The sequence below is a fragment of the Fundulus heteroclitus genome, chromosome 23 (assembly GCF_011125445.2).
Source record: "Fundulus heteroclitus isolate FHET01 chromosome 23, MU-UCD_Fhet_4.1, whole genome shotgun sequence".
Classification (NCBI taxonomy): Eukaryota; Metazoa; Chordata; class Actinopteri; order Cyprinodontiformes; family Fundulidae; genus Fundulus; species Fundulus heteroclitus.
In genome coordinates this window covers 5,693,270-5,717,190 of record NC_046383.1, presented here as the reverse complement: position 1 = coordinate 5,717,190, position 23,921 = coordinate 5,693,270, and the positions used below count along the sequence as shown (strand labels likewise).

Sequence of the window (23,921 nt, the reverse complement as noted above, 5' to 3'; positions counted from 1 at the left end):
CTTATTTACCTGCTCAAATCAAGGAAAAATACTCTCATTTCAAGAAGATTTTTCTTATTTTTAGTTCTATTTTTGCAGTGTAGACAGGGAACCACACAAGGCAGCCCCAACTATCCCTGCCTCACAGAAAAAAATGCTACACTCACCCCAACATTTGAACAACTCCCAGACCACATAAGAAATTAAACACGCAGACTCAGTTCACCAGGACCCCCGCCAAAGGGCGCAACACACCCCAGGAACCCTGAGCCTCCAGGCCCATCCCAGACCCACCCAGGAGCAGCACAGAACGTCAAGAACATCGCATGCAGCCACCGGAGGTTACCCCTGAGGCCCCCAAAAGCCCCACCAACGCAAGTGGACTGATTTCTAAGTTTTGCAACAGATTCTCGGTTAGATTTTTTTTTCTGAACATTGACCGTGGCTTCCTAAGACAGAAATACGCTTTGATATAAACAACTTCATTGTAGCTTTGACTGCATGTTTACAGTAATTGTCCTCCTCTCAAACCGCTTTCACAAAAACATTTCTGTCACAAACCTGCAAAGAGGAGCTGCCTCTCTGCTCCTTCGAGAAGTTCATAAATCATAAGTGGAGACGGACAGCTCGGCACAGCTGACCTCAGTGTAATGATCCTGTTGTTAGACGAGCTAATGCTTCAAATTTAAATTACATATCTCACCTTGTGCTTTTAAGTCCCTCAGATGGATGGTCGCGCAAACCATACGCCATCACTACATCAGTCCCTTGACCCGAAAAGCCGGCTTGCCCCGGTCCAATCACCTGTGAGAGGAGCTGTGGCTTCAAGTCTTTTGCAGCTTCCAACAGACTGTCGAGGTGTTTTCACACATTCAACACTTCTATACTTTTGCAAGCTATTGTCTGCGGCCATAAGATAGAGAAAGATAATATGTCCTTTTTCCTATTCAAATTTGTAAAACGGATCTATCAGCAGCTTGCAGGATGTTTTAATATTTAGGTGTAATAATGGAAGGAATATAAAAGAATTCAAAAAAACTGAGTAAAAGAAATGTTCATTTATACTGTGTCCATTATTGTTCTCAATAAATTAAATGAAAACAATACTGAACCTAATAGTAATTACATGTTTGTTTATCCAGTCTATCATAAAGATCTGAGCAACCCAAGTCTTTTTTTTGTATATTTGTCTGTTTATAAAATCTGTTGTGTTGTTGGAAGCGCTCTAAAAATAAAGTTTAATTGGTGGATTCCTAGAAGTTATTGATTACTAAACCACCCGCACTCTCAAATTTACAAAAGCACAAAAAGGAAAACCTGGCTTGGGGTATAATGTGCTAGAAACTATCATTTTACTGTAAAGTATAGAAAAATCTGTGGGATGAAAGATATCCCCAAAGTGGAAGTTCATCAGCAGTTGTTAGTACTGTCACGTCTCACCAAGAAGATCCTGGGTTTAAATCCCTATTCAAGCCCAGGATCCCTTTCTATCTCAACTTTACATGTTGTCATTCAAGGGATGTCTGGGTACTAGGGTTTTTTTCTGCATAAAAACATGAATGTAAGGTTAGGTTATCCTCTGTATGTTTGTGTTGCCTTGTCTTGGACTGGAAACCTATCCAGCATGTACCCCGCCTTCACACAATGACCAGAGGAGCGAGACGGCAGTCCTCCATAGCGTGACCCTGAAAGAATTAGGCAGCAATAGAAGATTTTAAGGTGAATAAGTTAGGGACTTCTAAAAAATGGTTCACTTTTTATCTTTTCTTTATTTATAAGCTGTTAAACAGGAGCTTATTCTAAAAAAAAAATCTGGCAGTCACAGAATCTCCTGTTCATTCTCCTGCATGGAGAATGAAAAAAGTGCATGAGTTGAGATTTTCTTTTAGTGACCAACACAAACCAGAGGCTGTTTGAATAAAATTATATTAAATATGACAAAACCAATGAGATTTAAGAGGATGTGACAGAAAATACATTAAAGAACGAAGAAGAAAGGATAAAGAGAACAAGAGCCAACGTAAATGTGCAGGAGGCAAAAGATAAAAGGGATGGGTAAAAAAAAAAGCAAACAAAGAAGAGTTGGAAGAGGGAAACAGGGTAAATGCAAGGGGGGTAAAGATGAAAATAGCGCCTGCTCTCACTGTTGTGTGTTGCTCTTGTTTTGGCAGGATTTAAAGTGAGTAGATCCTTGGGAAGTAGCACACAATAGCATACATACGAACACATAAACACTCCCTTCCCATTTATGCACTGCAGGCTCATTGGGAAGGGATGTACGCGTCCAGCTATGTTCACAGTGCACCTCTGCCAGGAGTGTGAGAGTCCAGCATTGTGGCCTGTTTATAACCTGTCACAAAGACTCTAATCTACACCGACAGCTCCCAGGTGACCAATGGGCTCACTGCCCCGGCAAGTGACAGGCCGCTGGGCAGGCTGCACCTCGCTATCCTTCACAGACGCTTTAGAGGAAAGCACAAACCGCTCCGCCTGTGTTCAAATGTCGGGTGGTTTGGGGTGGGGTGGGCACAAAAGGAAGTGCCTGGGTTGTGCAGCCTCTGCGCTGGCCAGTGTACGGCACGCAAGGCAGCAAAATCAATACCGCAATCAGCAAAGACCAAAAGATTAGTGAGCAGAGAGGGAGAGGGAGAAGAAAGGTGGTCACACTATAGAGAGGGTGTATTAGGAGGAGAGAGGAGAAGTGAGAGAGAAGGAGAGCGCTGTACAGTAATGAGTTAATGTACATAGTGTAAGGGTCCTACCTGCTGGCGTAGTGTTCAATCCTGCTGTGTGTGTCTGCATGGGGCAGCCTGGGTGAGGAGCACGGACTGCAAACGAGAGAATTTAAAGTCAATACATTGTAGTAAAAAAACACCTCAGTTCAATATGAATAACTGGAGGGAAAACAAAGTATTAAAGCTGATGGTGTCATCAATTCTACCTGAACCTGATAACAAGCATCTCTCTGTAGACCCTTGATTAATTCAAAGTTCTTCCAGATTGTTTTTTTTTTTTTATTCTATTCACTGGGCTGGAGCTGGACTCAATATCATAGAAATATTGATATACAGTATATGACAAACTGCAATTGTACTGTAGGTATCTGGTTCTAGGTGTAAGATGGTAAGATTTTACTGTTTGTGATTATTGAAGCTTGCTCTATTCATTTTTCTTAAGACAATAACAGCTAGGATGAGAAATGCAAGTGTCTCCAGTCACAGATATTCTGTAAAAACACAGTAAGAAATTTTAAACTCCATTTTACACTGAATTTACACTGCGATGAGTACATGTAATTCTTCCAGACTGAACCTAGCTCAGTTAACATTTCTTTCTTTTATTATATAAACATATGCATAGCTTCGCATACTCTAGTACTGCTCCACTTAGGCATTGCCGTTTTACCACATTAATCAGAGTAATTTGGGTTAATTAGGTTTTATCTACTTGTTATTACTAAAATAATCAGAATCCTCTTTATCCGGCTATGATTGTGTGCACAATCAAGGAATGTGACCTTGGTTACAGCGCTCACAAAGTGCAGACATTTGTTATATGTATATGGAAACAGCATTTTTTTCTCTCTCTTTTATGTGGAGAGAATAAAAAAGGTGGTTGTGAGTTGTGAAGTAGAATCTACTTATTTTGTTTCACAGCGGTGTTGCTGACTAATGGCTGTCTATTGTGTTTATCAGATTGACAGCCTGAGGAAAGAAACTGTCTCTGTGGCGCCTGTTTTTGCTCTATGCCACTGACATCAGGGTAAAAGCAGCTTGTGTCTAGGATGCGTGGGATCTGCAGAGATGCTGGCAGCCTTTTTTCCGGGCCCTAAACCTGTACAAGTCCTGGATGGAGGGAGGGTCAGCCTCGACGATCTTCTCTGCAAACCCAATTGTTTGCTGCAGTTTTGACCTGTCCTGTTTTGTTGATTAGCTGAACCACACAATGATGACCTGCGGCTCCTGGGGAAGACTGTACTTCTTGAGTTGCTGCCGGACGTACAGTCTCTACTGGACCTTCCTCCGAACCGTCTTCATAAGTGAGGACCAGTTCAGATCTGAAGAAAATGTGGTTCCTGGGAGCCAGAAGTGATCTATAATAGACACAGTGCTGTAGAGGATGGTGAGGGAAGGCAGCGTGGGGAGAGTTCTCACCAAGTCCATCGTCATTTGCACAGTCTTGAGTGGATTGAGCGACAGGTGGTTCTGATTGCGCCCGTTGTACCAGCTGATCCACATCCTTTCTGTGCTGGTCACCATCCTGGATCAGACCAATGGCAGTGGTGTCATCTGCAAACTTCAGAAGTTTCACAGACGAGTCCCCTGAGGTGTATGGTTTTAGGGTTGATCGTGTGTGAAACTCGTTCTTAAACTCGCAGAAGAAGCTGTTGAGGTTGTCAGCCCATTGGGGGTTCAAGGTCCTCTAGACTGAAGTAGAATCATTGGGTGAGAAGCATCATTTTAGCTTCTCGCTGTATCTTCCTTTGACTGATCAAGATCTCATTGTCTAGATTGCTCCCAGGCTGCTTTTACAGAGCCCAGTCCACACTGCTTTAAGCCTCTTTGGTCAAACACAGCTTCCTCAGATATGCAGAAAACCATTGTTTATTGTCGTTATATGTTCAAAAGGTCTTGGTCTGCACATTGTTTCCTCACAAAAACCGATGCATTATGTCACAGTGTTAGTTAATGTATTCAGGTCACTACCAGTCTGTGCAGTCAAAGCATGCCTGTATCATCTGCTTTGATTCATCTGTCCACTTCCTAACAAGGCTAACCACAGGCTTAGAGGTATTCAGCTTTCACATGTGAGTTGGGATGAGACGATGCAGTGATCAGAGAGTCCTAGAGCTGCAGGTGGAACAGCTTGGTTTGCGTGTTTTAAAGCTGTGCAACAATGATCCAGCGTATTTTTAGCCCCGGCAGGAGATTTTACATACCGTCTGTATTGTGGAGGTTCACTGGGGAGGTTTGCGCTGTTAAAATCTCCAAGAACAGTGATGAGAGTCTGAGAGTCTGGGTGTTTACCAGCTGTTGTCCTGTGTCTGAAGTACAGTTTGGTGATGGGTCGTAAACATTAGCCAGAAAAAATAAAGAGGACTCTATCCATGATCAACTTATAAAAAGAAATGACTCCCCATGAGGACTGCATGTCTTCTGCAACACAGTGGCATCAGAACTCCAATGTTCGTTTATATAAAAGTAGATTCCACATTCTCTCTTTTTTCTTCTATAAGGCTTCTCACTGGTCGGCTCTAAACAGCTAGAAGCCTGGCATCTGTAGCCCTGCAGTCTGGGACGAGTTCTCCGATCCAGGTTCCATAGAGAAAGAGGGCGGCAGAACGATGGAAGTCCCAGTTTCTTGTGCTGAGAAGGAGTAGCTTCTCTGTTTTGTTCATCAGGGAGCAGACATTTTCCAGGTGGATGGATGAAGGGGAGCGCACACTCCCGCTGTCAGAGCTTGACCAGAATCTCTAATGACACCATCTGGAAATCTCTCACGGTAATTTTAGAACGGACAGTATTCTTGGAGAAAAAAAAAAACGCCTTCATGGCTGGAATTTGCAGAAGGGATGTGTGGTCGTCTTTTAGCCACACAGAGAAAGGATGGGGTGTCCTTCTGCTAAAAAGAGGTTTTTTTTTAGAGGAAAGAGGGATGAATATCAGTATTTTACCACCACATGTGCAACCTTGACATTTTTGGATAATTGACACTTGTGAAACTAAATACAGATGGACTCAGATTTGAAGTAGCATGATAGATATTATCCTTGGAATAACATTTTGGCAGATACATTACTACAGCGCAGTAAACATACGGATTATATGGGCTTCACGAGATGATTAGATACTGATGCACTAAAAAGATTTTTTATTTCTTTATTGGTGAAACCGATACCAAAATTCAACATTCCTTATTTTAAAGCAGGGGGATTTCTGATTTGTTTTTTGTAAGAGTTCTAATAAAAATATTACTCGGTTCTCATAATTTTACAGTTCATTCTCAAAGTATTAAGATAAGATAAGATAAGATAAGATAGATAACATAGTCTTTATTGATCTCACAATGGAGAAATTCACTCGTCACATCGGCTCATACAATTATGTCTGTATTCTCACAATTTCCCCTCAAACAAGAAAAGAAAATCCCGCCCACCAAAAGTGGATCATCAGTTATTTTGGGAGTCACAGGCTGAAAAGTTTGGGAAACCCTGCCTTATAGGACTTACCTAAAACAAATACCAAAAAACTGGATATAACATTTTAAATGTAACTAAAAACTTTAATATAACTGGTCAATTCAGACTCTCTGAGGGTAAAAGGAAACAACCTCACATTAAGTTTTTCTTTTAGATCCGACAATGACTGTCGATGAGGAGGAATTAGCATTTCTTATCAGGAGAGCCTGATGCTGTTGAGTTCAGCATTACAACTGATAAACAACTATTGGCTGACTACCTTTAAAGTTTTTTTTTTAAAACAAGTTATGTTTCAGAGCTGTGATCTTATAGCACATCACTGCTTCTTTGTGAAAGCTCGAATCATAAAACCGGACCTAGTCAGCTTCTGCTTCACTCACTTTTTCTACATGTTTGTTCCTCTGAGAGTGATTTCTGAACAATATTCTTTTAATTTTAGAGGTTATAAAACAATGACACAATCTGGTGAAACATGGACTCATACTGAAGTTACATCACCCTGGATGCTCTTGTAACCTGAGGCTACTGCTTCACGGTGATCTCATGGATTTTTATCTCACTGCTTCTGTTTTTCTTTTCTATCAGATTTACTCATGAGCAATATGCCTGGATCAGAATGAGATCACAAGGCTAATGTCACGAACACTGAGAAGCGACTTTAAACCATTTTGGTGACAAACAAAACACAACAGCAAGAGAACACACACACACACACACACACACACACACACACACACACACACACACACACACACACACACACACACACAAATACTGGTTGCCAAAAGAAAACAAATCTTTTTTTCCAAAAATGTTTAGATTTCACTGCATTGCATGTATTTCAGGATGCAGGAAATATATTGTGACTTAACATCTGAGCTGACTCAACATTATGTTTTCGTTTTGTTTCAAATAACCAGGTCCCATTTATGAAAATATAGCTGGACATATAGCAGGTCATTTAAAAAATATTATCCTTAGTAATGTTTGTATTTGTTAAAAAATCCACTTTATAACCAAATCACTTAAATGAAACAAAAGAAATCTTGCTTCTTTGTTAAGTACTATGTGTTGCTGGGCTGTATTACAATTGTGGGGATTCCAGCGACATCAGCAGTCTTACTTTAAACAAGCCAATAGAAACAAAATTTAAGTTTTGGGTATAAGCAGGAGTTTTCTATAGAGAGTCCAAACAGCCAAAATTAAATAGACCAATAATAAGGAGAAAATTTATGAATAACTTCTCAGGATAATTACGACTCCACATGGACGGAAACATAAAACAGTTAAATGTGGTTAATTTCATGTAAAATCTCTCTCTTCAAAGATTATATTAGTTAGAATATAACAATATATTAGAAATATCCTTTACTGTCCCACAGGGGTGAAATTCAGATCAGCAGCACATTTAAATAGAGCACGCAGATACACACACTGCTTTATTTGTGATAATCAGATTGATTTATTTTGTCTCACAGAAACATGGCTGCAGCAAGAGGATATGTGAGTAAAAATGAGTCAACTTCATCTAATTATTCAAATTTTCACAGTCCTCGAAACAGAGGGCGAGGAGTAGCAACCATTTTTCAGTCAGATTTATTGACTAATCCAATCCCGATTAATAGCTGCAACTCTTTTGAACAGCTAACTCTTCATTTTCCTAATCCAAATTGCAAAGCACTAAAACCACTTATGTTTGTTGTTTTGTATCAGAAACCTGGCACTTTCAAGTATTAGATTGCTTCTTTTCTTATCTAATTTAGTGTGAAATACTGATAAAGTAATTATAGTGGGAGATTGTAAAATTCATGCTGACACTCAAATTTCCTGTGGAACCAAGTCCCAGTTTTAGTCCGTGATGCAGACGGCCTTTCTAATTTTAAGATGCACTTAAATCTTTTATTTTTGGTCTTTTTGATCCTTTTAAGCTTGTTTAAGTTATTTTTTCTTGTTCCTTTTGTCTTCTCTTTCCTAAAAATATTTTCTGATCAAGAAAACATCTGAAATATCCGTATGATACCCAAAAGCCTTGGGGATCATACGGATATTTCTGGGAAATGTGAGACGGGTCTTTGTGTTTTGTTCGCTCAGCAGTAGTTTTTGCCCCGAAACTCTCCCATTAATGCCATTTCTCCCAGGTTCCTTTCTTTTAGTCGAATAGTGCACCCTGACCTTAACCGAGGCCAGTGAGGCCAGCAGTCCTTTAGATTTGTTTTGGATTAATTTGTGACCTCCATCGAGCTGGTGGGCAGGTTTACAACTATAACTTGTTGAACAATTTGTGCATAATGGCTTTGTTGGGCTAGCAGGACTTAGCTTAGAAATAGCTTTGTAACTCTTTTTCAGACTAATAGATGTCCGTAAGTGTGTTTCTCATCAGTTCTTGATTTTTTTATTTTATTGGGCACAATGTGCTGCTTTTGGGATCTTTTAGCCTTCTTCATGTTGTCAGACAGGTTCTATTTAAATGCTTTCTTGATTGCACACTTCTGGCAGCACTCAGGCCTGGGTGTGGATTGTGACATTTAACCCAATTTTCCATTAAATCTTCACAGAGGCAGTTACATTTGCACAGAAAGGCCAGGTTGGTTTGTATTGGTCATCTGTTTAAAAATAAAACTCTCATTCTTCTGGTCATGCACATAGTTTCACATTCCCTATGCTCTTGACAAAAAACATGTAATGATTGTTCACAAGAACTTGAAAAACTTTATTTTTTTACTTCTAACTGTATTTCTTTTTAAGCCAGAATTAGACAAAATTAGAATTGGGAATTGAAAGGTTCGTGAAAATCAGACATTGTAAATTGGCTACAAAGTAAAGTATTTTTTATTTTAGTATTCCATGTTTTTCTGTCTTTAAAACTGCTTTTGTCAATTTAATGTTATTTCTATGTATTCTGTACAGCACTTTGGTCTTTTTTTTTTTTTTATAATAATGTAAAGTTCTATATAAATAAAGCCGGATTGGATTCTGATCTCTAGTGTTTTTATTCTCATTCATCATCATATCTTGTAAATTCTTAACTTTATATACAACCAACACTTATTATGGATCTAGTATTGTTATGCAAACACATTTTTTTCTTTAAGTAATAAAATATAAAGAATCATGTCTGTCTTCATACCGGAGCATATGAAAACAGACAGCATGGGGGGGTGGGGGGGGGGTGGCTGTGTGTTGTGGGACTCACGTCTCTGAGCTCTCAGCTTCCAGCACAGATTGCACTGGCAGGTAACCTCTCTGCGGGTGCTTTGTAAAGTACTGCTTTGACCTGAACTTGTTCTTCAGAGTCTTGGCAAAGTCCCTCATCTTCTCTCCCGAGGTCGTCTGCACTCGTCGAGGGAGGTGGGTGGAGGAGGGGTTGAAAAGTGGAGGTTGCAGCACAGGGCATGGATGATTGAAAGACAAATTGCACTGCTTTAGAGTTGCCATCTCCAGAGATTACCTCATGTAAAATTTATCCATTTTTCCCTCCAATACTAATGTTTCCTTCCATCTACTATCCCTACCTTATTGCTCTGTTTAAAACGCTTCCTTGTTTCGTCAGATCTGTCTGAGAGAATATTTTTAAAAGACTGCCTGCTGTGAGAACTATACCCTGCAATAAAAATATTCCTAGGTGGAAAAAAAATGCACAGTGCCATATTTTACATCGTGAAATTGAAGTAATCTCATCACACTCCTGCACTGAAATGTATGCACTGTACTGATTGATGAGTTCTACTCTTTAAATAAATCTAAAATTAGCACACACAAAAAAAAGACCAAGTGGTTATCTCTCCATTTATACCACAGATAAGACAAAGATACAGTGGATAAGATCTCTGATCCACGCTTGGCAGAAGAAAGAGGGAGTTAGGAGTATGTTTTTGGATCTTAAATTTAGCTGAGCTTCATCCCTCCCTAAAGACCTGAATTTGTATTCTGGTGAAGTGTTACGTAATGCTCGTCTTACTGGGGTGTAGTACTCCATGATGGGGTAGTGCAGCTTCTTGCCCTTGCTTGTGCGGCCGGTTAGAAAACATGTCTGGCAGATGTCGACATTGAACTGCTTCAGACTGCGATACCTGTCGAGATCAATAAAACAGAGACTTCAACTGTGTTTGCAGAAGTGAATGGAGCAGAGTTGTGTGTGTGTGAGTGTGTATGTGTGTGTGGGTATTATTATCTTAGCCACGCTGCAGAGACACGTATCTCTTTGCACACTCAGACAAAAGACGTTTGATTTCCTATAGAAAACTTGGGATTTTGGGGTTGTTAAGAAGAAAAAATGTAGGAGAAATCTTAATGAAATCTCTCGAGTCGTTACATCAACTCGAGAGACGGCAAAACAGAAATCTTAAAAAAACATTCGATGTTGATAAAAAAAATTATGTTTAGCTTGCTTTCTGAACAAAAAAAAAAGACTATTGTGCTCACTTAAAGTGTGATGCTTATTTTCTAATATTTGCATAGTGTATATACAGTGATGGGGAAAAAACGAGGACACACCAGGAAGAATTTACAGGTAAACACCAACAAAACATGGATATTATTTTACACATAAGTTAGGACACCCTACTACCTAATTGCTAGTATAACCCCTTTTTGGCTAGAATACATTTTGTGAGAAGCTTCTTGAGTTCATCTGCTGTTCTCTGATGTCTGAGCAAGTTCTGTCCCACTTCTCACTCTCAGCAGTGGGATGTTTGAGTGGTTCCTTGCATGTACAGTACACCCTGCTTCAAGTCATCCAACAGCATCTCAGTGACATTGAGATGTGGGCCTTGACTAGCCCAGGACTTTCCGTTTTCAGGTTTTCTGCAAGTTCCTAGTAGGTGCGGGTCAATTTCTCAGCTTGGGCTTTATTCTTTAAAGGTATACTATGCAACCGGGGTTGATTTTTCCAGCGAGGCTCCCCCCAGAGGGCGAAAGTAAAAGTGCACTGTCGTAAAGATGCTCAGCTGTTCTGGTTTCTCCGACAAGCCAGGCGCGGTTGTTTTGAGGTTAGCAGACAGGCGAACGCAACGAAAAGTGGAAAAAACGGCAGTACAAACAATGACTAACACAGTGAAGGTATGAACATCAAGCTTCCCGCAGCGCTATCTTGGCGAGGCGGCCGCCGCGGCTGCCGCGGTAGCGTCACGCCAACATAAAAAAAATAAAAATAAATAATAATAATAATAATAATAATAATAATAATAATAATAATAAAACTCGATATGCTTGCATGTTTATGTTGTTGCTTTCGCGCGTGCATATAGTGAATGGCAGGGCAAAAACACATGGAGTTCTCCCCGTAAAGCAAGACTTCTGTGTATGCGGGCCGGAAGCTCTTGCTCTTGCAAGTGCGGTATTTCCCCCACAGACCCCCAGGGCGGCCGAGAAAACCTTTGTTCGACCTGAAATGACTCATTTAATCATCCAAAATGGTATGGAACACATTAATTAACTGAAAAATGTTGCATAGTATGCCTTTAACAGAGAGACGTTTTCCTCTGATACATGGTTCAATTCACGGGGGATGTTATGATGCTGAGCTGTCCAGCTTCTGCTGCAGCAAAGCCTTCTAAAATCATGACACCTCCACCACCATGCTTCACAATATGAGGTTATTTACCTGGAATGTTAGATTCCAAACATGCCCTAATCAGTTCAGATCCTGGTATTCTCTCTGGAAAACTTTAGTCTGGGCTTTATGTTTTTCTTACACAGAAAATATGCACTCCTTACACAATTGCTATGCAAGTTAACTAAACTAAAAGTAAGTAAAATGTTCTTGAAATTGTTGTATTTATCCATGATTTAAGCATGTAAATTTAAACGATCTGCCAATAGAATGATAATTTTGTGCTTAAAATAGGAACAACTCATCTCCATCATCTTAGTTCAAGTGCAGCATATCTAATTATGATATTTTAGGGGTAAAAATACACACTCCATTGGCCGATAATCTTATTTACGTGCTCAAATGGAGCACAAATACACTCCTTCCAAGAACATTTTGCTTATTTCCGCAGTGAAAACCTTTTGCGGTCTCTGATTGTGGAGACAGCCCGTTTCTCATCAACAGTTGCCAAAGACTGCTGCAGGTATAGTGATAATTTTATAGTTTTGTGGAGACTTCTTTTAGCAGACATGGACATCTCAGCAGACACTCTGAATGTCCTCCACTTACAGACGGGTTTCTGAACAGAACAGTTGTTTTCAAGTTCTTCTGAGACCTCTTTAAATCCCCTACCAGGCTCAAAAGCGGCTATCATCCTCTTTCTGACGTCCTCAGAGAGCCCTTTTGATCGCTCCATGGTGTTAACTTTCACTCCAGCTCTCAGCATACTACATTTCTGAGAAGCCCTCCATTGAAATGAAGATGTTCTAATAATAAGTATATTAATAAAAATATTAAGAGGGAATAAATGTGAGGGGTGTCATGATTTAAGTCCACCAATACAGCTAACGTAATTTTGTCTGTTTATTTTTTACTTTTAATATTACTTGATTTCTCATTATTGTTTAAATTTATCCTAATAATCCATGTGTCCAAATATTCCTGCAGAAGCAAATAACTATTAGCTTTTTACCGCTGTCATAGAGTCACTGACTGTCAGTAGTATTAGCCCAAGACCATCAATACTTTTCAAAGGGTAATGTTGCGTGCCAAGGAAGTGCCACCACCCGTGTCTAAGGAAGGGGACAAAGTAAATAAATGGCAGCTAGGACGACTTGCAATAAAAAGATGGTTGTGCAAAGGCCCACAACAGACAGACATTTTAATAGTAACTTTTTGTTTAGTAGATGTCTGTTTGGAAAGTTTTAATATTATTCTTCCTATCAGGTACAAGATGGATCATGTGTTGAACTGCCAAAAGTTAAAGAGCATGAAAACCACAGCATGAACTTTGTTCATTCTGAGGATGAACAAAAAGTCAGACTAACTTAACAGTACCGGTAAATGTCCTTGAAATAAATGTATTGCTTTTTTTATTTGATAATAGGGCTCCCCTTTATTTTATGGCTTTCCTTTTAATTCAATTCAATTCAATTTTATTTATATAGCGCCAAATCATGAAACATGTCATCTCAAGGCACTTTACAAAGTCAAGTTCAATCATATTATACAGATTGGGTCAGATTATACAGATTGGTCAAAAATGTCCTATATAAGGAAACCAGTTGATTGCATCAAAGTCCCGACAAGCAGCAGTCACTCCTGGGGAACCGTAGAGCCACAGGAAGAGTCATCTGCATTGTACATGGCTTTGCTGCAATCCCTCATACTGAGCAAGCATGAAGCGACAGTGGGAAGAAAAACCACCCATTAACGGGAAGGAAAAACCTCCGGCAGAACCAGAAACACTTGCATTAAATGACAAAGAGTGAAAAACAAGATTTGTTAACCATTTCAGCATGATAGTCCTGCAATATTTTATACAATACAATTAGCATTATTTATGATCGTAATACAGTGTATTGAACAGCTGGATAGATACAACACACACATAAAATGTTTATTTAAAGTTGAAGATGGCATTGTCATGAAATATATCCCAGTACTTGCGAGATTAAAAACCTACTTTAACCTACCGCGTAAAGTCCCTATTTATACTACAAGTCAGTTATTAGAAATTTAAGTACATTTTAACATACTTGTAAATATGTCCCACTTTGTCCCACACAAGCAGTTTTTGTCCCTTATAATGTTGGTATGGATCTAGATGATACATTTGCTCCTTAACGTGTTTAACCCAGTCTCTCTCCTAGACATTGGCTGCGCTTTTATTGTTACTAACTGTATATGCTTTCCTTCATTATCTATACCTGGCTTAGAGCCTATCTGCTTAATTAACCGTGTATTTCTCTTTTTTTCCCCATTTAATGTTTTCTCTCACATAGAAACGAATCATGGATCAGTGCTTCTGTGCTTTTTTTTGTGTCTCTGCTCTGTCTTCTCACACCGTTCACACTGAGCCCGGTTCTGCTGGAGGTTTCTTCCGGTTTTCCTCTCCACAGTTGCTACATGCATGCTCGGTATGAGGGATTGCTGTCAAGTCAATGAATCAATTTAAGCGACCATTCGCCGTTGCTGCATACTCATCCAGGAGAAGAGAATGCTGCAGGTCCATGGCTTGATTCAATCTGCTGGGTTTAGTTGGATCAGAACTTTTTTAAGCAATCTGTCTGTAGGATTTGAGAGAATGGACTTTGTAAAGAGTCTTGACATGACGTGTTGGGAATTGACGCTATTATACATAGATTGAATTGAAACTGAATTTAAAAAAAAAAAATCTGAAAAAAGGCTTTAGCTTTTTTTTTTTTTTTTTTTTACAGTGATGTAGAAACAAAACATGCAAGTTTATTAGTCCCCACATTTATTATTGTGAGAATTCCAATTTTTAACTCCTAAAGCAGCTGTATTTATTTAGAAATACCCAAGTATGCTGTTTATTTCTTACTCCTCTAAAAGGTGAAACACAAACAGATGTCCTCATATGAATCAGTTTTATTTTAGCTTCGGAAAGCAAACAATATAACGGTAGTTCAGTAAAACATGCCAGACTTATGTGGTGTTGTATTGTAAGAACATACTTCTAAACTTTGTTATAGTGTTTTTTTTTCTGTAGAATTATATTTGCAAGTATTGTATATCATAAATGTTATATGACGTCATAAAGTGAATTTCCCACTTATAAAATATTTGATGAATCATCCGTTTTAAATCATCTCTTTCCATTAGCAGCACAGCCACATGTAAATACTCTCAAAGATGCACAGCAGCCATGCTTACCTGAAGCCCTTGATGGGGCATTGTTTGCAGACATAGCATTTGGCCTGATGCTTGGTGGACTCTGCAGCAGCTACACGGTGGAGGACGGGCAGCCAAACCATCGACTGGGGCTCGAGGCTCATCCATTCCAGGAAATGAGACACCTCAATGGCAGGTTTCCCAGGGGCCTGTTAGGGAAAGGTAAGAGAGACTGTAAACAACCCAAATATAGACTAACAGGAGGCCAGAATCTTAAAGCAATAAAAACAGCAACAATTTTTCCCTAGTTAAAGTCAGTTTCATCTATTATAGTGAAAGAAATCATAATAGATAAAATATTGAAGGAGAGCCCAACATTAAACCGTTAAGTTACGGTTAAGCATTTACAAAGCTAAAAATATAACAGATATAAATAATGCAGATTTTAATGCGAGTTTGCATGCTGTCTCTCTCTCTCCTGGAGACAGCTTGTTAAGAAGGAAGTGAAATAAAAAGAAAGCAAACCTAATAAAGGAATAACTCGCCAAGCGCTCAAAATCCGCGATGTGCTAAATTCTCATTAAGTCTGCATCAGAGATGCATTAAGAAGTTGATTTCCCCGGGGCTGCTCACACAGCTCAAGCTGGGTAACATAATAAATGTATGTGAGTGTGTGCACTGATCACAGGCGTGGAGGTGTACAGAGATGTGGGATCTCCTGGGGATGAGGGAGCTCCTCTCTGTTAGCACCGTACCCAGCTTGGCTCCCTGTGGGAGGTCAAATGGCAGCTCCTTACATACCAAACACCTGGAGCTGCCAACCCTGGTCATACCACGCCATAGCAAAGCCCCAGATGGGATGTTCACACCATCACTACAGTAATTTAGCTTGATTAATACACAACTTTCTTTTTCACACTAACGAGGTATTGTGAAATGAGATATATTGTGCAGTTAAAGCTCAAATCGGAGGATACCGGAACAATTTAAACGGCACCATTTATATACATCAACCGCTACATTTCAAAATTATTTTGTTTCATTTGTTTTAGGGATTATGAGGGATTGCTGCAAATCCATCAACAATGCAGATGACTGTCCCTGTGGCTCTACGCTCTTTCAGGAGGAGGGAATGCTGCTTGGAGAGACTTGATGCAACCTGCTGGGTTTCCTTTGATAGGGCATTTTTTTTAACAATCTGGATAATCTGATTTAATTTGACTTTGGAAAGGGCCTTGAGATGACATGTATCATGTATTGGCGCTATGTAAATAAAATTGAATTGAATTAGTTATTTAACTTTGTATGTTACAAAAGTATTAACATATTTATTGGTATATGAATTATTCTTAGTTCTAATGTGGATTTTTCCAAATCACTTCTGATGTAAGTTTAGTCTCCTCGCCTTGTTATTTTCCAATTGTTTTTTTGGAAAATTATGTTTTATTATGTTATTTTGGCTTACCTGGAAAAAAGCTGTGAGATGATCTCAAATTTGACTTTAGAATACTTTGATATGGAGAGAAGCCCACACCATGACATCTCCACCACTGTATCAGACACTTGGTGTGAGTTGTTTTGTAAGATATATATATTTTTCTGTCAAACATGGTGCTGTGCATTAAGATCAACCAACTCAACTTTGGTCTCATAGTCTCAGTGTTTTAGAGGTCTTGTGGTTCATACAAGATGCATTTTTGTGAATCTAAGCCAGGGGTCAGCAACCTTTACAACCCGCAGAGCCATTTTTGCTCTCGGTCCAGCTAAACAAATTTTGTTTAGAGCCACAAAAGTTACACATCTCTTTGAAACAAGAGCTTGTTTTTAAGGTACACTGTAAGAAACTTGTTTACATTTTTTTTAATTAAAGATCAGCAGTTTTTATTATTTAACCAACAGTATTTTTATGTTTAGATTTAATGCATTTTCTTCAACTGGACATTTGATTTGTATAACAAAGTAATGAAAAAGCAAGTCGTTTGCAACCTATTGACAAAAAGATACTTCATTTATCTATAGTAAAATATTCTATACACCATTAGTTTCTTTTTTTCTGGAAATGCTATGCATATATTGCAGAACTAAATGCATCCTAAAGCGAGCAATTTTAAATTACCTTTACATTTAGAAACATTGACCAATTGTTTCCCCCCTGCATTCTTGGTCTAAGTTTTTAAGAGCCAAAGCTGAAGGTGTAAAGAGCCATAGGTTGCAGACCCCTGATCTAAGGCTGTGGAGTTGGAGGCATTCTCCTGACAATTTATATGAAAACAAATTCTCTGGGCTCTTGACAACCCTGCCGAAGTTGACATCCCAACTAATATATCCTGATGCTCAGAGAAAGTTCTCACAAAGGTAAATTAGCTATTATTTAAAACATTTGAACTGCATCGGTGGCCTGGTGATTAGCAGATGATGGACAGCTCCTTTCACAGAGCATCAAAGCTGCAGACTGAACCCTCAACACTGTTATCTAAAAATAAAAAACACATGATTTCGTCTGCCTCCGGAGCTCCAAGCACATCTGCAAATGGGGTTTGGCTGTGAAAGGCACGAGCGTGACCGTGTCCTCACCATGCGGAAGCAGCTCCGAACGCTTGGCTCCACGTTGCTGCCGCCGAAAGCTGCGACTTCACCCAGTTGGCGGGGTATCTGGATGGCTTCGTGTAGCAGCAGGCTGAGGTGACGCTGGTCTGTCAGAGCTCCAGGACCAGACACCTGACGGAACAAGTCTGCAAGACATTCATGCAGTTATCTATCAATTATGCACTGACTAAGCTGATTACACACAAGTACGTGTGGCAGCAATATTCATCAAAACGTGCGGCTGTGCGTTTCAACAAGTTGGAAGGTTATTACCTTCACATGTGCCTCAGCATGAGGACACGTGTGCTTGAGGAGCCAGGCTGACTTAAAAAAAAATCTGAATTTTCCCCAAATTCAGTAAAACACCAAAGTTTTTCTTAAAATCTATATTACAAAAGAATACCTCAAGAAATCCAGCTCACTGAACCTAAAGATTTATAAAACAAGCATCACTTCAGTGACATAAAATAAGAATAAATCATTATTCATGATCATCTCACTTGTTTTAGACATGAAAGACTTGAGTAAAAGGCATCTTGTCAAGTTCTGACCGAGTCTTTCGCTATGCTGGGAGTCTGCCTGTCGCTGAAGAGATGAATCCTGACAGGCGTGTGAGTGTGCTGCACAATGGCAGCATCCTGTGTATCCCCCTCTTTGTGGGCTTATATTTCCCCCACAATGAGAGAATGCTTGGCTCCAATGCATGCATCCCAAACAGCCTCCTTCACATCACCCTCATAACCAGAGCTCAGGCCTGTTTGATGTTTTAAATATTCCCACAAAGCTTCTGAGTGGGGCTCTGGACATGTTTTATGGAGACATTTCTGCAGCGTATCGGTCTCTTACATCTTAAATATGCTCCTTTGGTAAGATAATGGCATTCTTTCGCTCGATTGAAAAGCACAAGACCTGCAGTTTTTCTGACTGCTGTTGAGATATTCGATTCCATAAACGTTATGGGCAAAATTAGATTTGCATAACACATTCATATACTTCTATAGATTCATTAATTTTAGAGGACTAAAGTGAAAATTGGAAAACGAGGTCACTCCACGTCACATTGAACAAATCATGCACTAGTAAGAATGCGTAAATACAAACCATGTGTTTCACATTAGGGAAAATGTGTTAGAGATATGTGGCGACATAAATTCACTGGTGATTTTAACGGGACTCAGTCAGACACATCACATCATTACTTGTTGCTTTTGTCAGCTGGAAGAAAACAAATTATTTTTACTCTTAGAAACTGTGGCGAGAACAAATAACACAGGTCTGAGTTTGTGTCAACTACAATCCATTCCAGGTTGAGCAATTATTACTCCTTTAATCAAGAGCGCCTTTTACGCTTAATGGCTCTCATGGTAAAGTTGAATTTTTGTAGCACAATCTCACAATAGGCTTTTAAAAAATAAACTTTAATTCCTCTTTATTTAGCCCTTTATTCTGAGGTGAGTCAACATACATACACTTAAATATACACGTACCAATTTGCATAAAATGAAAGTGACTAAAGCATTTTTCTAATTCATACTTTACTTTTGCAAATTGGAGCTTCATGATAACATTTAGTAAGTCGTGACTTCCTGTTGTCCTCCAGATATAAATGCATCATGAAAGGCAGGTCACTTCCTCTTAGTCAATCAAGGCAAATCTATCTTGATTCCTGTAAGCCAGGAAATGGCAAAAATAAATTCTTCTTATGCTGTCAGAGCAATAGTCAGTTTTAAACGACTGAAACTGTGGAGAAAAAAAAAAAGGCTGGATGAAGACGCAGGTTTATCTTGCCACGATGGGGAGTGAAAATGGATGGCAGAGCAGGTGTAAAATAAAAATCTCCAAACTCGCTTTTAGAGCAAATAGAGGCTCTTGGGGTCACCAAGTGTCCATAAAAACCATTAGATGCTATCTACGCGTTGTTTGAGAGGCATCGCATGAAAAGTCTTTTCTATCACACCATCATGAATGTCAACTCTGCTAGACTTTAATTAGAAATATGTGCTTTGGTCAGATGGGCTGAAGAGTTAACTTTTCAGCAACAGACACTCCAGCTGGGTTTTCCGTGAACAAAAAATAAATAAAGAAAAGTGTCATTAACGCTGTATAGAAGAGGATCTGTGATGCTGTGGGCCTCGTCCCTCTATCCAAAGCACCAGAGGGCTTTATTCCATGGTGACATGGACATAAGTCATTGTTGTGTTGTTCGGCAAGACAGTGATCCAAATCCTGTCAGGCTTTACCAGACGAAAGAATCAAAACCTTCTTCCACGACCATTTCAGCCCTCAGAACAAAGTCCTATATAAAAGCTCCAGTTATGTGAAATGTTAAAATGTTAGACTGAGGTTGGTCCTACTGACAAAAATAAGTTGTACAAAGTATCAAGAGCCGAGGCGCCGACCAAGGATGCTTTCGTTAAAACCAACGACAGTATTTCTCTGTTATATTTCTCTCTCTCTGCTTAATAAATGCTCTCAAATTGCGGATTGAATTCGCTAGAGTTTTCAATGTGACATTACACCACAGCAATAAAAGATTAATTTATTTCAAGGCTTTTTACACAATTTTAACAGGGCTACCAATAAATGTGGAGGACGCCAAAAGTGACTCATAAACTGGAAGAACAACAGAGCACTAAAAACATATCTCAGACCGCAGGTGCATATATAATCAAACATTACGCTGCTGCAAAAGCACCATAATAATAAAGGTATATTTCAGACTATTAAGGATGAAGTCTGACCAGAAGAGGAAAAAGTAATTTTGTTGTTTGTAAAAAAAATTAAATAAGAAAGTGTGAGAAGAAAAAGTAACTATCAACAGCAAATGTAAGAAATTACAAAAATTTGAAAGTAATTTAAGTAATTGCAATTCTATAATTTTCCACAATGTCACATATGAAACCATCTAATAGAAATTTTATGTTGAATACAAAATTTTTTAAACATTATTTGAATCGGAGCTGTTAATAAGAATTATCTGCCCCTGGTAAGACATTGACTGTCAACTTCAACACAACCCCTTCAAACAAGAAATACTGCATTAAAGATTAATTACAACCAAAGAAAGGAAAATGGCGTGCCAAAGTTTTCCCAGTTGAATTGTTTCAAAAAGTAAATGTGTAGATGTGACTTCTGCAAGCAACCCTTTCAAGTCCTGTGCTGCACCCCTGCACAAGCAACGAAAGCTTTCTTCATTATGGCAACATAACAATTCTCATTACTCTAAGTGGATGTCTTGTAAAACCGGCAATCAGGGCTGTTTTATTTTGGATCACTGTTTTCAGTCGATAAGATGCACTTATCCAACTCAAACAAGCATCACACTTACATTTGTACTTCTCTTGGACGTCCGCGTTGCACAAGCTCACCAGGCCCATCTTGAAGCTGAGAACACGCATTTTGCCGTTTCGAGCACTGCAGGAAAGTAAAAAAAAAAAAATAAAACACACACACAACAACAAGAAAACTTCTGAGATTGCAGATTTTGAAAGGTGAACAATCTGGAGTCACTGCATAGTGGATCGTGGTAATACAGAGCCCTGCTGGGAGAAATTACACGGGTCACAGCAGCACAATACAGGTCAGTGAAGTAGTGTGAAATTGCATTAGAGCACATTCAGAGTAAGTAAAGGCCCTTCAGGGAATCGGTAAAGTGTTTTCCAAGAATTTTATGCTCAGAGGAGCAACAAAAATATCATATGCTAGTTAAAAATGCATATCCTGTATAGAGCACCTTGCAAACTTATTCCCCGTTAAACCTTTCCCTATTTGCCCTGCTGCAACTAATGACGTAATCCTTTTTTATTGGTGATGCAACAGACTAACACAGCATTGCATAATTATGAAGCTGAAGGAAAATAATATTTTTTTTTATTTTCTTGAAATAAAGAAAGTGCAGCACACATTTGCAGTCAGTCCTATTTACAGTGAAACAGCCAAACAAAAATATATATATATATATAAGGGGTTTAGAGGTCAGATATTTATTAAATTGACTCCACCTGTGTTTAATTTAATCTCAGTGTGAATTCTGCTGCTCCTTGAAGGCTTCAGAGCTTTGTTGGAGAACATTAAAGAGCGGCTAGCATCATGAAGACCAAGGAACACAACAGACAGTTGAGATCAAGACTTGAAAATCCCACCAAAATACACTGACATTTGTGATTGTATGGTGAAACAAGTGAGTAAAAGTTCACAGCGCATTAATGCTTTTGCAAGGAACCGCCTAAACCTCAAATGAAACCCGTTTTCCCGAATGAAGGAAGGTTTTTAAACCAGCAATAGATTTCAGAAGCAACTACGTCATCACCGTTCCCAGCTTGGCTGCCAAAAAGCCTCCAAGGATTTAATGCAGATCTGAGCAGCATTAGCTAAAACCGTGCTAATCAAATTAACATTTCAAATGTCACATGAAAGATCAAGAACACTGGATTCATCAGACAACATCAGGCCAATCAAGTATGAAATTAGATAAAAGGCTGAGTTATATTTTCTACAACTGGATGGTGGCCTGAAAGGGGTAGATCGTTATTTAAAAGTGTGGTCCCAGGTTTCTAAAAAGGTACACAGATAAAAAAAAATATATCAGATGGAAAGACTTGAAGGAGTGAATCACTGTCGATCCCCTGTTAGATTCAGGACCGGGGAGCGTCTGGAGGAGACACTGAGCACATGGTGACGACTGGATGTCAGTATCTTTCACCCACACTTTCTGCTTATATACCATCTCCAATGTGCATCCCAGTGACGCTCCTCAGGGGACACATTTCTCCAGCGCCCCATGACAAGCTTCCCCCCCGCAAACCGTCCTGCTGCATTTTCCCACGTTTTCTTTCACAAACACATACAGAAATAAACTCAAGTCTCGTTCACGTTCCCCACCGCTATTTATTAGGGAAACGAAAAGCAATTACCGAAATGTACTCAGACGGCGAAGTCTCTGATTGTTTCTCATTAGCAGGGAATGGTTAAAAGCTACGAACCGGATACTCTTATGTTTCAGTGTCTGTGCTGTGGGGCTTTTCCTGGAGACGGAACAAACAGGGAACAAAGCTGGGTGAGTGCTGGTGTCAAAGAGGATTTGCTCCAGTTGTGTCTGAGAAGACACAACTGGAGATGTGTCTGACCCTCTGGCTGGAAGCTGTTACGGCAGCTTTAGCCGGTCGCAGTCTTTCTAAACGTCTGTGAAAAAAAAAAGCCACATGACTGCTCACATCCATCTCCAATCTGTTTTCCTGCAACTGCTAAGAAACAGCTTTTACAACAAGTAATCGCACAAGAGAGCACCACAATAAAAGAGTGCATTCCTTATGTCTATGCACATAGTTATTTCCCCCAAAATACCCAAAATCGCCACAAATACGTATGATACAACAAAGATACTTGTAGGAATAGAGAACTTAAAGATTTCACCTCAAACAACTGCAACACTGACAGATATGGCTGCTGATGTAGCAATTATTTTGTGAAGCCCACTTTATGTTAGCTAGGGAAACAAACTAGACAATGTGGCAGTTTCTTTGATAGTTCAAAATCAAGAGTTTGTTAAATACAAAAACTTTCATCCACAAAAACGACAACAACCTCTCAAGATTAGTGGTAATCAGAGTTAGATTTATATATCTGGGTTCACTCAAGAGAGAAATCAGATTTAAAAAAAACACACCAAATGCATTAATTTTATCACATGGGGCAAAAGACAGCTTAGGTTTTCAAAAATAAGCCAAAAACGGAAATAGCAGTTTAGTTAACAGATTCTGGAAAATATAAATCTATCCATATCTTACGCTCTGCAAGGATGGTGACACCCCAACACTGAAACTTTGATCCAGCTCTGCACAATTGGCAGTAATTAAATAAATATAATATAATAAAACTCTCGAACCTTTTGTATTAATACTACACTTCTCCACTGTTCATACCCCTAGGAAATATATTAAAAAATCTGGGTTTCTATGAGGTATTTAATGTATAATGTAAACTTTCTTTTTAGTCACTACTCAAATGGAAAAGACAAGAAAACATGCGTCTCAAGTAAAGCAAATGTGAAATGAAACATGATAAATGTTAGGAAAAAACTGTATGTATCCTGTTCAGATGAGATCAGGTTACACAGAGTTTTCTGACAGACAATACTAGAAGGAGGCTCTTTATGCTTTAAAACAATTCTCTATTACTAGCCTTTGGAACGTTATTAGAAAGCATAGCATCACAAGCACCTTGCCTTTGGTAAATACAAATTCAGAAACCTGAACAGGGATGACAATAATCATCCAAAAAATATGTCAAATCAACTCAAAAATGGTTGACCAGACACCTAACTTTTTCTAGTCATCCAAGTCCGTAAACTAAATCCTATTGTTATGAATTGGTTCTAATGAGGACCCAAATGAAGTGAGAAGGAGGTTGGTTTTATATTTGCCTGCTGAATAA

At 39.1% G+C, this 23,921-nt stretch overlaps 1 protein-coding gene across 1 annotated transcript in view; it reads right to left on the bottom strand.

Annotated features, from left to right (window-relative positions):
* Positions 1-23,921, bottom strand: part of drp2 (dystrophin related protein 2) — a 165,985-nt gene that overhangs the window by 29,100 nt on the left and 112,964 nt on the right. The window contains exons 13-18 of the mRNA XM_021316064.2: positions 20,818-20,903; positions 17,478-17,635; positions 14,946-15,112; positions 10,137-10,248; positions 9,372-9,508; positions 2,742-2,807 (exon numbers count right to left, since the gene is read on the bottom strand). Coding sequence (XP_021171739.1) covers positions 2,742-2,807; positions 9,372-9,508; positions 10,137-10,248; positions 14,946-15,112; positions 17,478-17,635; positions 20,818-20,903 — 726 coding nt within the window. The remainder of the gene's footprint in view (positions 1-2,741; positions 2,808-9,371; positions 9,509-10,136; positions 10,249-14,945; positions 15,113-17,477; positions 17,636-20,817; positions 20,904-23,921) is intronic.